Source organism: Rhinolophus ferrumequinum, chromosome 6 (genome assembly GCF_004115265.2).
Source record: "Rhinolophus ferrumequinum isolate MPI-CBG mRhiFer1 chromosome 6, mRhiFer1_v1.p, whole genome shotgun sequence".
NCBI lineage: Eukaryota > Metazoa > Chordata > Mammalia > Chiroptera > Rhinolophidae > Rhinolophus > Rhinolophus ferrumequinum.
Window position 1 is genome coordinate 63,945,850 of NC_046289.1, and position 13,951 is coordinate 63,959,800.

At 38.8% G+C, this 13,951-nt stretch overlaps 1 protein-coding gene across 2 annotated transcripts in view; it reads left to right on the top strand.

Annotated features, from left to right (window-relative positions):
* OIP5 (Opa interacting protein 5) overlaps window positions 1-13,951 on the top strand; it is a 21,070-nt gene continuing 7,119 nt past the window's right edge. Inside the window, exons 1-5 of one of the 2 annotated variants that reach the window (XR_004423147.1) lie at window positions 1-337; window positions 585-651; window positions 4,760-4,882; window positions 7,106-7,187; window positions 11,297-11,448. Coding sequence is in view for 1 of the 2 variants with exons in the window: in XM_033107193.1 (XP_032963084.1) it covers window positions 28-337; window positions 585-651; window positions 4,760-4,882; window positions 7,106-7,187; window positions 11,297-11,392 (678 nt within the window). In the remaining variant the exon portion in view is untranslated. Of the gene's footprint in view, window positions 338-584; window positions 652-4,759; window positions 4,883-7,105; window positions 7,188-11,296; window positions 11,756-13,951 lie in introns of those variants that run through there. The other variant, XM_033107193.1, reaches the window with a different exon arrangement.

Below are 13,951 nucleotides of genomic sequence, written 5' to 3' on the forward strand. Positions count from 1 at the left end.
GAAAGCGAGGCGCCGTGCTGCAGGAAGATGGCGGCGCAGCGTCGCTTGTGCTATGTTGACCTGCGGGAGGATGGCTGTTGTGAGGGCACTAAGACACTTGACGAACCGTCTCTTACGTCTTCCATGGAGTGGGACACCCAGGTAGTGAAGGGGTCCTCGCCACTTGGCCCCTCAAGGCTGGAGACGGAAGAGCCACCATCTGGCCCACAGCTGCCGTCGTGGCTGCAGCCCGAGAGGTGTGCCGTGTTCCAGTGCGCGCAGTGCCACGCCGTGCTCGCTGACTCGGTGCACCTCGCCTGGGACCTGTCGCAGCCCCTCGGGGCCGTGGTCTTCTCCAGTGAGTTTGGGGCGGCGTCTGGGGAAGGAGGAAGAGGGCGAAGAGGGTGTTACCGCTTTCGCACTGGGTGTCCGAGAGCCGGCTGGGGAAAAAACCGAGTTGGAATCTGGGAATTAAACCTTTGCCAGGGATGGGGGCAACTTTTCTTGATTTTTGTGGCCACGATGAGCCTGTCTGGAGGGGGTAGGTTTTCCCTTTCAAGCCCTCACAGTTACTCATTCTGACCCGCTTTTTTTCTTCTTCCTAGGAGTCACAAATAACGTGGTTTTGGAAGCTCCCTTCCTGGTTGGCATTGAAGGTTCACTCAAAGGCAGGTATGTACTGAAAATTCCTGGTTGGTCCCTAATCCCTGACTTAATGAGCATGAAATCGACCTGCACTAGGAGAAAACGGTTTCTGTCTTGCGCTAGAAGAAAAGTTTATTCCATCCGTGTAATATTTTGGAAGTATGCTCCTTCTACCTGTTTGAGTCTTGTACGAACTTGATGGATTAACGAATGGAAAAGTTGTATTTGTGTGTAGATTTTAAGATCTTTCTGAGGACCACATCTCCGTAGTGGCTTGTGCAAATGAAATGAGGCTAACTAAGAAAGATATGTCTAGTAGAGGAAAAAGGAGAAAATTATCCTTTGGTGTATAGTGAGAATAACTTACTAGAAACTACAATCGTCTGTGATACTTAGGACTTTTAAGTTTGTATTTAACCTGGAGTTTGTAATAAGTAACTCCAGGACTAATTCTGCTATAATTATAATCCAGGAAACGAGAAAAACACAGTTGAATGTTACAGTAGTCCCCCCTTATCCGTGGTTTCGCTTCTGCTCTCAACTGCAGTCTGAAAATATTAAATGGAAAATTCCAGAAATAAACAGTAAGTTTCAAACTGTGCGTCATTCAGAATAACTTGTTGACATCTCGCAACATCCTGCCCTTTGTCCAGGGTATCCATGCTGTACACACTACCTGATGGTTAGTCACTTACTAGCCACCTGGGTTTTCAGATCAGCTATCCTGGTATCAGTTCTGGTGTTCAAGTTACCCTTATTTTACTTAATAATGGCCTCAAAGTGCAAGTGTAGTGATGCTGGCAATTCAGATATGCCAAAGAGAAGCCGTAAAGTTTTTGTTTTTATAGGAGAAAACATAGTATATATAGATTCAATACTATCTGCGGTTTCGGGCATTCACTGATGGTCTTGGAACATATTCCCTGAAGATACGGGGATACTACTGTATTGCCTAGTAAACTTTGCATCTTGCTATAATATGATTTACAAGTGACAACAATGTTCTCAGTGAATTTAGTATTACAAGGTTCCCCAATTATGAGTGTTGGCTTTAACAAAAAGACAACGCATTCTGACCACAGTTTGGTTCAGTTTTAGGGTTATAGCAATTTTATTTTATTTTTATTTATTTTTTATTTTTAAATTGCGGGCTATTCGGGAACAGTGTGTTTTTCCAGGGCCCATCAGCTCCAAATCGTTGTCCTTCAATCTAGTTGTGGAGGGCGCAGCTCAGCTCCAAGTCCAGTCGCTGTTTTCAGTCTTTAGTTGCAGGGCCTGCAGCCCACCATCCCATGTGGGAATTGAACTGGCAACCTTGTTGTTGAGAACACTCGCTCTAACCAACTGAGCCATCCAAGTTGCCCCTCCAGAAGCTCAGCGGCAGCTCGTTGTCTTCAGTCTAGTTGTGGAGGGTGCAGCTCGCTGGCCCATGTGGGAATCAAACCCGCAACCCTGTTGTTCAGAAATCATGCTCTAACCAGCTGAGCCATCTGGCCCAGAGTTATAATTTTAGTTGCTATACTCAGTAACCAGGAAGAGTTCTTCTGTTCCTCTTTCCCAACTGAAAGACAGACACTCCCTATCCTTACTGGAATGTCGTCTTCCCACCCAAAGGGAACAGAGAAGAAAGAAGTGGTGGTCTCCTACTTGGAATTGGATCATTTGCGGCCAGAGGCAGAAGCTCTTTGAATATTTTCTTAGAGAGGAAGATAATGCATCTAGACCCATGTTATCTAATACTATAACCACTTAATATGTGGCCATTCTGACTTGAGATATGCTGAGTGCAAAATACATAACTGGATTTTGAACACTTGGTACAAAAAAAATAGTAATTAAAAATATTGATTATACGTTGAAATGATTTTTTGGTATGTTGGGTAGCATAAAATATTTTAAAACTAATTTCACCTGCCTTTTTTTTTTTTAACAAGACTAATAGAGAATTTTAAACTTATTATGTGTCTCAAACTATTCCTATTGAACATTACTGATTTAGATGGTTTATAAAACACTGGAGGGAAAGTCCCGTGTGTTTGGGTATTTTTGGAATAAGGGGAGCGATGGGACTTGGCAGGAGGAGATTTATTATCAAGAATTGGCTCATGCAGTTGTGGAGGATGAGAAGTCCTAACAGTTGTAGTTGGCAAGGTGGAGACACAGGAGAAGCCATGGTTTAGTTCTAGTCCAAGTCCACAGGCCTGAGAACCAGGAGAGCCAAAGATGTAAGTTCTAGTATAAAAGCCAGCAGGCTCAAAACCCAAGAAGAGCCCACATTTCAGTTCAAATCCAAAGGCAGGAGAAAAGACAAATGCCGGAGCTGAAAGAAGTCAGACAAGTGTTTCCTCTTACACATGAGAGGGTCAGTCTTTTTGTTCTATTCAGATCTCCAACTGATCAGACGAGGGCCACCCATATTAGTCTGGGTAATTGCTTTACTCAGTCTACTGATGCAGATGTCAATCTCATTCAGAAGTACCCTCACAAACACAAAATGTTTGACAAAATAACTGGGAACCAAGTGGACACATAAAATTTAACTATCACTTGCTAACTTGGCACCCACATGTGTCTCCTAAACTCATACTTAATTTTCAAATAAAGACACTAACCAGGGCATAATTCTGCTTAACATGGTTAAACTATCCTGAATACAACTGAAAATGCACTAATGCCTTCTTCAGAAAAGGAGGGAAGTCCATAAGTGATGTTTATTTTTCTCCTTGATTTAAATACTATTATGTAAATTTAACAATACATAAATACTGTGATATAAAGACAATACATCTTATGTTACATGATAAGGGAATAAGAGGAAAGAAAATAGCAGAAGAAAACAAACACATATACACACAAATGTATGCATAACAAAGAAGAAATACTCATGGCAATTACGGTCCTTGGTTCTATAACTGATCACATGGTCATAGCTGGTATAACTACCTTCTTCCACTACCTGTTGTGTATTCCCTCTGCCTTCAGCAAGCACTCAACTGGTCATAAGTCTACCTGGTGTGGTGATACAAACCTTCATTTGTGAAGGACCTGGGCCCGTTAGCAGACAGATATTCAAGGAAGTATTTGTTTTATATTGCATGCATAAGAATAATTTTGGTATTTCTTTACGTTTTGTTCTGTGCCATATATTTCTGAGACATTTGTCTGTAGGTACTGTATTTTGATATAATTAATTCCTACATAGGAGTTAATTCAAATTAATGTAACTTTATTTCATGGCTTGCCTTGTTGGTTGCCATATTTAAAAAAATGCAGTACTACATGTGTGCTGTGGGACTTCATTTGCCAGTAAATTTAGTATATTTTGTTGCTTGGCATTGTTTAGTATCCACTGACATGAATCTGTTTGTTTTTAACCATGTGATTTTTATACTCTAGAATTTTACTGCATAGTATATTTATGCAAATAGTTTTTCCCCTTACCAAGCCACTTTAAAATTGCTTTCAGTACATGCATGATGAAACATAGTTTATTTTGTCCTAAAACATTTCTTTGTAATATTTGGATGTTCTTACATACCAGCAAATATGGTAAGTGACTTGCCCAAGTGGTATAACTAGAACTAAAATCAACATTTCCTGATTCCCTGTCTAATAACCTTTCAGAAGATGAAGGAAGAGAAAATTGATGGCTTGCTAGGTAATAGGATTCCTTTTCTTTCATTTCCATTTTGACTGGGTAATTTTTTGTTACTTTTTTGTTATATCTGTAAAATAAAAATCCTGATTTGAATTCTATTAATAAATTGTTTAGTAATCCGAAGTTGATTATTTTGCTTCAACTAATTTAATGGTAACTAATTTATATGGTCCTGTGTGGTTTTATATGCTTAATGTTAATCTGATCAGTCAGTTCTCTTACTCCTTTTCAAACGTAAATTACTCTTCTCTATTGAAGTGACATTTGTACATCCATTTCTTTTGTGGCCAGAATCCACAAGGATATCTGTAATCTAGGGTGTACTTATATTAAAATCTGAGTTAACCTTTCTTCAATGTGACATTTCTTCATTTTCATTCCTATTATAGCATAGTTTTAGGAATGCTTTCAGAGACTGGTTATTTTGTATTTGTTCTCAGATTTTCTTCTTACCCATATCCTGTTTTTTCCTCCCAGCATTTACAACCTTTTATTCTGTAGTTCATGTGGGATTCCCATTGGTTTCCATCTGTATTCTACCCATGCTGCCCTGGCTGTCTTGAGAGGTCACTTCTGCCTCTCCAGTGATAAAATGGTGTGGTGAGTAGACTTAGATATTCTTTTTCAAATAAATTTAAAAGATCTTCCAGAAAAGGCAGAATGATTTTACCAAAGAAGATGCTGAAGCCAGGTACTGTTTACAGAAAAGATGGTAGTGGGACCAAGAAACAGTCTCATAACATTATGATTACTTTATTTTTTTAAGTTCTCACAATAGTGATTTTATTAAATTAGTTGCACATTATGATCATTTTAGATGTTTTGTAATCATACCATGTCTTCATAATCATATCGTGGCATAATCGAGAAGATGTTCTTTCATTACAGAAGTTTCTGGAACTAAGCTTTTGCAAACTGTTGTAGTAGACACTTTTTGGGTATGTGCCACGCCTGTCTCCCTCCCATAGGGTGGGACCTTGTGGCCATGTTTGAATCATGTGTTATATCACTTCCATGTGATGGGATCAAGAATGGATACTTGACCTAAGCTAAGCCTAGGTTTTCTATCCTAGGAATTTGAAATAAGGACCCAGAGACACTGGTCATTTGTAGATGGTACTGATGAGGAAGTTGGGAAGTGAAAGCTTCCCAAGGTTCAGGGTAGCTATTTTCTACATTATGCATGTAGATACAGAGAAATCTTGTCTGCAGAAAAAGAAGAGTGAAACAGGTACACAAAGTAAAAAATAATGAGACCATGTGGCCTCATAAAGTCTGAAAAAATATCCTATTGGCTATCCGTTTTATGAATTACTTCGGGTATTTCTTTATCTTCCTAATAAATTCACTTTCTACTTAAGCTTTTTTGTTTATTACAATAAACTGAAACATCCATTAACGTCTTTTCTTGACCATTAAAAACAGCTGTTGATGACCTAGTTTGTGCTAGATATGCTAACCTCACTGAGTTCGTAATAAAATAAAACAGGCTCAGAGAGATAGAAGAGCTGAGATTTGAATTCATGTCTTTACTCCAAAGCTCATTTTCCTTTCATGAAACATACAGTTTCCTTTTTCTCATTTAATGTACTTAGATAGGTATTTCTAGCTGAGTTATGGATGACACAATACTCATAAAGCCCATCCTTTACCATGAGTGTGTTCAATGTGTTTTGGGTATACCATTTGTTCTTCAATGCAGATTTTCAAAAAGAAATATATACTTGAGATATTTTACTTTCAATTCTAGTTTCTTCTTACATAATTTCTATTTAGAATTAAGTTTAAAGGGGGGGATAAAAGTTATCTCTTAAGTGTGTGCTATTAGTAACCTCAAATCTTTTTTAGAGATAGTTATAAGTAATTGTTCCAGCAGAACTGTAATTGAGTTTTTGCCAAGTGGAAATAAGCTTTTAGTAACAAATTTTTAATATAAATTTGAAAAGCATTATGGGATTCTGAGTAATTTATTAATCTTTAAAATGAGGAGTTGGACTCAAAGGTCAGTATATTCTTTTTAAGTAGAAATTGGGAAAGTATAGGTAGCATGAGTCTGGGAAGATAATCTATATCAGTGTTGGTTGGCAGTCACAGAAAACCTAACAGTGGCTTTAACAAGTAAGGGGTGGGGGCGGGTGGCCACTCCAGGAGTCTTCTAGTGGCTCAGCTGTGACAGAAGCATCTCTGGCTTTCTTGGCCTTTTCTTCTTGGATGCAAGATGCTGCTGCAATTATAAACATATCTATAGACAGTAGCATCCCTAACTGGAAGGAAAAGGATATGCGAAGTATGAGAATGGTCTTTTATCAGCAAAACAATTATTGGCTAGAACTATGTCACATGATCTCCTTAAACTGGGAAAGCAAGTATGTGACAACGGAATGATTGCCACAATTGGCTTAGAACAGTTATGGTTCATTTCCTAGGACTGGGCACACAGCTGCCCTCAACAAAATCTCACTTCTACTAGCAACAAAGAAGTGAGAAATGGCAACTAACAGTATTTGTCATAATGTGACTGCTTTTCTTCTAACTGCTACGGGGTCTACTGGTGGAGTGTGAAGCTTATGATTATTCATATGACCCTGGTTTTTGTCTTTAGTTTTTCCTGGGATAATTTTGTCTCCTGTATTTGGCTGGCAAGGAGAATCTTTCTGATTGGTTAATGGAGAATTTGTTTTTCCTACAAAATACATTATGAATCTTGAAATGGAAATCAGAAGTCAGTCTTTGCTTGACAGATATTTCTTTAGTGGGCAAGTTTGGTTTATTGATAATCTTAACTGTAGTATGGTACTAATATTTTCTCTCTCTCTTTTCTAGCTATCTCTTAAAAACAAAAGCCATAGTAAAGGCATCTGAGATGGATATTCACAACATGCCTCTACCAGAAAAGGTTGCAGAGGTAAAATTTCATGATTGTTGGGTGTTTCCTTTAATATAGACAACTCCTAATAATTTGTACCCATGAACTTGGGGACGATGCAATGGTGTGATACTCCACCAGTCCTTCATACTTGGTTTGACATGCCTTACTGAATTTGTGACACAAAGCAAAATGTAAAAAGCCATGTTGTAAGGTCTAGTTCAGGAGGAGGTAGAAAGCTTCTCAGCTCCTGCATTCCTACGGTCTCCTCTATGCTGGGAATGAAACCATCGTCTTTCATAGATCTGTCCTCTTTGTAAGGACTATATACTTAGATGTCTGCAGTGTTCCATGGACACCCCTTCCCCAGCAAAATAGCCATAACTGAAGAAAATTATGAAGAAAACAACCATCTTAAATCTGTAGAAATTTTCCTCAAGGCATAAATCAAATGAAGAGACGTTTTTTTTTTGTTTTTTTTTCCCCAAGAAAATCTATTAAACCTTGGTAAGAACAGTGACAAGCCTATGGTATTTGAGCCATAACCAGCTCCCTCCTTCCCATCCCCCTCCAGCTCAGAGGGAAAGAGGTTCCATCTGGGCAGATGCAGCCAAGAACACTGGGAGCTTTTCCCCTCTAGCTCCCCATCGAGGGCATCGTGGTATCGTCCCAGGAGAGGCAAGCTATCAGCGCTTCTCATCAGAAGCTTATTCCGGGCAAGAACAGCCAGCTGTAGTGTGCGAGTTCTACCAGAGGCACCGTAGGCTAAGAGTACTGGGGGACCCATCCACCCATGATGCACCTTACTCGTAGGGCAGAGGTTTCCTGTTGGCAGAGGCAAGCTAAGAAGACCAGAAACTACTGCCTCTTCCCAGCACCCTGCTTATAAAGCAGGGGTCTCTTCTGAGAGACACCGCCCCTACCCCCAGCTTGGGATTCCAGGGTAAGAAGCACATTGCGAAAACAGTTCTGAAGCTCTCCCAAGGAATTGACTTTATTTTATTTTTTAATTTTTCAATTACAGTTGACAGGCAATATTATATTAGTTTCAGGTGTACAGTATAGTGGTTAGACATTTATATAATTTATGAACTGATCCCCGTAAGTAATCCACTGGGTACCATACATATTTATTACAATATTATTGACTATTCCCTATGTTGTACTTTACATCCCCTGGCTGTTTTGTAAATGCCAGTTTTGTACTTTTTAATCCCTTCTTCTGAACCCCCTCCCATCTGGCAACCATCAAGTTTATACTCTGTATGAGTTTCTGTTTTGATTTTTAGATTGCACATAAAAGTGAAATCACTTATTTGGTATGTCTTTCTCGGTGTGATTTATTTAACTTAGCATAATATCCTCTAGGTCCATCCGTGTTGTTGCAAATGGTAAACTTGCATTCTTTTTTGTGTCTGAGTAATATTCCATTGTATACAAGTATATGTACCACATCATCTTTATTCAACTGTCTATGGATGGACACTTACCTTGGCTATTGTATATGAAATGTCCTTTTTTGTCCTTTATGATAGCCTTTGTATTAAAGTCTGTTTTGTCTGATACAAGTCTTGTTACTCTAGTTTTTTCCTTTCATTTCAATTTGCATGAAATTTCCATCCCTTTCAGTCTGTGTCTTTCGATCTGAAGGTCTCCTGTAGGCAGCATATGTATGGGTCTTGTTTTCTTCTCCATTTCAGCCAGCCTATCTTTTGTTTGGAGCATTTATTCCATTTAGATTTAAAGTAATTATTGCTACGTATGTAGTTATTGTCATTTTATTCATTTTACCTTTTTTTCCCCCTCAAAGAAATCCCTTTAGCATTTCTTGCAATACTGGTTTGGTGGTAATGAACTCCTTTAGTTTTTTCTGGCCTGGGAGGAATTGACTTTATTTGAAACAGTGTGTGGGATATTCAAGTCTAAGGGTGCTGCCCCAAAAGAAGGAAGTTTTGGTGATAAGCAATTCAGAGAAGGCTGGTCGTTCCATGAGAGCAAGAAGCAAAACCTTAGTTTATAAAAGAGAATCAGGGAAATAGACAGCTAAGAAGAGCTCGCCTGGGTTTGGAAGAAAAACACTGGCTTTAAAGACTACCCCTGCCCAGGGGTCTGAATTTAATTGGGTTAGACTGTGGAGCAATTTATGTTCCAGAGCATTGTCAAAAACAATAGAGCAATCACCCGGCAGTTAGTGGAGGCTATCAGCCAGGTGTGATGCTGATGGTGGCAGACAGCCTCCACAGAGATCTGGGAAGCAGGGAAAGCATCCTGCTAAAACCAGTCGTTCCAGGGTGACTGCACTGGCCAAGGCTGTGCCCTCTGAGGAGACTTCAGAGTCTGCACACTGAGGGAAGCAGACATCAATAAAAGAGTCTAGCCGGCTCACTAAACAGATAAGCAGACCCCCTCAAGAAGGAGTGTGTATGTCATGTATAGTATGCAGAGTTGCTACAGTATATTATCCAACTGTCTAATTTTCAATAAAAAAATTAGACACACAAAGAAAATATGACCTATATGAAGGATAAAAAGCAGGCATCAGAAATTGTCTTTTAAAGGGCCCAAATGTTGGGCTTAGCAGACAAAGCCTTTAAAAGCAGCTATTATACGTCCAAAAAACTAAAAAAAAAATCATGCTTAAAGAAGTAAGGGAAGGTATGATGACAATGTCTCATCAAATAGATGATATCCCAAAAGAGAAAGGATAAAAAGGAACCAAATAAAAATCCTGTGAGTTGAAAAGTACAATAACTGACATGAAAGATTCACTAGAGGGGCTCAATAGATTTGAACTGGCCAAAGAATCAGCAAACTTGGAGATAGATTGATGACCTTATGCAATCTAAAGAACAGAGAAAAAGAATGAAGAAAAATGAACTGAGCCTGAGAGACCTGTTGGGTACCAGCAAGCATACCTAAATATGCTTTGGTGATGGGAGTATGAAAAGGAGAGGAGAAAAACTTTTCAAGGCAATAATGGTTGAAAACTTTTCAAATTTGATGAAAAACATTAACTGACATACTTGAAACCTCAACAAGCTCAGGTAGGATAAATGCAGAGAGCTATGCATATCACCATATCATAGTAAAAATGTTAGAATATAGACAAAAAGAAAAAAAAAATCTTGAAAGCAGCAAAAAGAAAAATAATTCATTACATCCAAAGGCACCCCAGTAAAATTAACAGGCTCTAGAGCAGGGGTGTCCAAACTGCGGCCCGTGGGCCAACTGCAGCTCGCAATCCATTGTTAATTGGCCCGCAGCAAATTCCAAACATATTTGGTTTACTTAAATAAACCAGGTGAGGCAATACGTACTTCACCTCGAGTGAGTGGCCCGGCTGTTTGTGTATTTTACCGTATATGGCCCTTGGTGAAAACCGTTGAAAAAAGTTTGGACACCCCTGCTCTAGAATTACCTGTTTAAGCAAAAAAATTTCCTGATGAATTTTGGGTATTCTTGTATCTTGGACCGTAAAAAGTAGATTTAGTGTACTGTGCCATTTATGTCAGAAATAAGGCTTAATTTTTGTTTAACCCTGACTTCAACAGAAGACTGTTATCCATTATTCTGTACCCCACGGTAAGTTTATGAGTCTTCAGTACATGTTGCAGGTGAGTAACACCACTAAGTTTGGTTCTAGATATAGCTATTATAAGGTTAAAGAGCTATTGAAAATTATCTAATTACAACAAACGTGTGCTAAACCTGACAACCAGAGCTACTTTTGAAGACCATTAGCAAAATCTTAAAGGTATCTTTTTACTGTGAACAAAAAGTTAGGTTCTTGCCACTAGGAAAGGAGGGAAGACTAGTCAATGCTTCTGTCTCCACAAGCTTTCTTACCCCAGTCTTTCTTCCTTACCGATTGTTTGGAGTTTCAGCCTGGTGAAAAGGGGTACGAAGGAGGGAGACAGAAGCCATAACGCTCTGCAATGGCTGGTCTTTTTTCATGTGAAACTTTATATCTGAGGATCTGACTGTACTCTGGTATAAACTTCTTTCAGAAATAGAACCAATGTATTTATGAAATGTGTGGAGATATTGCCAGCTCCCAATCACTCACTTAAATTTGAAGTGACTTCTAGAACCAGCAAATTGAGAGTTAAGCTTAAGATGCCCTGATATCTGTATATTTCTCTTCCCAGCTGAAAGAGAAGATAATGTTAACGCATACTCAATTAAATTCACTGATGGAGATTCTAAAGGAAGCGACTCCTGACCAGTCCAAGCCAGAAAACTGACCCCAAACCAAAGCTTGAGTATCAGAGTCAGGCCTTGACGCTGTCTTCAACAACAGGTGCTGTTTGATCATTTCTTGAGAAACATCGACTTTAAGAATGGATATGAAAGGTGGTTTATTATGTTTGCCTCTAGGCTGATTTCCCAAATCATTTGTGAAGCTGTTTCTAGGAGATGAGAAACTTCTGTCCAGGTTTCAAAGCTATTTGCCTTAAGAACTTATTTTAGCTGCTTTTTAGTGTCATAAAACTTATTTCTGAATATATCTTTAACCGTAAATTTAGGGATTAAGAGGCAATGTCCCATGAATGCGCTGATCTAAAGATGCATGGTTGGTTTGAAAATAAAGTTGTACTTAATGTTGACGACTGATTCCTGCATGGAGCTGTTAGATGAATACTGAGAATAATTTTTTCCTTATCTAAAATACAGGTACATACATATTCTGTAGGTAACATTCAGTAAGTTGTATGATATACAATTTCTCTTTTCATTTGGAAACTGAGCTTAATAGGGTAAGAATGAAAGGCATAATAAAACCTCAAACATTCTCCTATTTTGTTTTACATAACACTTTGGCTCAGTAGCTTGTATTATTCATTTAATAAATATTTATAATATGCTAGTCGCTGGGGTAAAAGGTAAGCAGAAACAGCCACTCTCCTCACAGAGCTTCTAGTCTAGTCAGAGATGGACGGTCAAATAACCACACGAAAACATAAAATTATAACTGTAGTAAGGGTTTAAAGAAAAGGGACATAGAGCTACAGCACATGTAGTAGGTAACTGACCTGGTCTTGGTGTCCAGGAAGGCCTCTGAGGAAGTGAAGTTTCAGTAGTGGTCTGAGAGAGAAGGACGCTCTAAGGTGGTGGAGGGAACAGCCTGTGCAAGGCCCTGAGGCCCTCCCAAGACCTGCAGGAGTTCTGGTGGCCAGAGACCAGAAGATACAAGGCCTCACTTGGACTCCTGACAGTGTTTGTATGAACAATGGGAAGCCCTTAAAGAATTTTAAAGGAGGAGGCCTATGACAGGATCATTTTCTTTTTCAGAACCTCATTATGGGTGTCCTGTGGTGAACGGGTGGGAGGGGCGTTAAGCCCACCACTGACACTAGCACAATAAAGAGGTGATATAATAAAGACGAGCTTGGTGCATAGGGAGCTTAAGTTGGTTCAGATGTAGCTAGCAGGTTGTTTTTTTTATAGCAGATTCTTTACATTTTATACTGCATAAAGCATATTTTCCTTTTAAAATAAACTGCAGAAAAAAACATCTGATTTGCTTTATGCTTTTCAGTTGCGAAATATGGTTCTATAAGCAAGGGTGAAAACTCTGGTAACAAAGAGTACAAGAAAATACTATATTGAATCATCCTGGGGTTTTCATTGTATGTGGGTTTTGTTTGCCTCAATATATTTGTCTAAATATAAAAGCAGTTCTTATGTAACTATTTAACCTCTTTTTTTTAATTTAATTTATTGGGGTGACAATTCTTAGTAAAATCACATAGATTTCAAGTGTACAATTCTGTATTACATCATCTATAAATCCCATTGTGTGTTCACCACCCAGAGTCAGTTCTCCTTCCATCACCATATATTTGATCCCCCTTACCCTCTGGTAACCACTAAACTATTGTCTGTGTCTATGAGTTTTTGTTTCTCATTTGTTTGTCTTTTGTTGTTTTTGGTTTATATACCACATATCAGTGAAATCATATGGTTCTCTGCTTTTTCTGTCTGACTCATTTCGCTTAGCATTATACTCTCAAGATCCATGCATGTTGTCACAAATGGTACGATTTCATCCTTTCTTACCACTGAATAGTATTCCACCGTGTATATATACCACAACTTCTTTATCCATTCATCTATCGAAGGACATTTTGGTTGTTTCCATGTCTTGGCCACCGTAAACAAAGCTGCAATGAACATTGGAGCACACGTGTCTTTATGTATAAATGTTTTCAGATTTTTGGGGTAGATACCCAGAAGAGGGATTGCTGGGTCATATGGTAATTCTATTCGTAATTTTTTGAGGAACCTCCACACTGCCTTCCATAACGGCTGCATGAGTCTGCATTCCCACCAACAGTGTATGAGGGTTCCTTTTTCTCCACAGCCTCTCCAACACTTGTTACTATTTGCCTTGTTGATGATAGCCATTCTGACTGGGGTGAGGTGATATCTCATTGTGGTTTTTATTTGCATTTCTCTGATGATTAGTGATGTGGAGCATTTTTTCATGTATCTATTTGCCATTTGTATGTCCTCTTTGGAGAAATGTCTCTTCAGGTCCTCTGCCCATTTTTCAATTGGGTTGTTTGTTTTTCTGGTGTTGAGTTTCATGAGTTCCTTGTATAGTTTGGATATTAGCCCCTCGTCGGAGGCACTGTTTGCAAAAATCTCCCATTCAGTTGGTTGCCTCTTTATTTTGTCGATAGTTTCTTTTGCTGTGCAGAAGCTTTTAAGTTTCATATAGTCCCATTTGTTTATTTTGGCTTTTACTTCCATTGCCTTTGGAGTCAAATTCATAAAATGCTCTTTGAACCCAAGGTCCA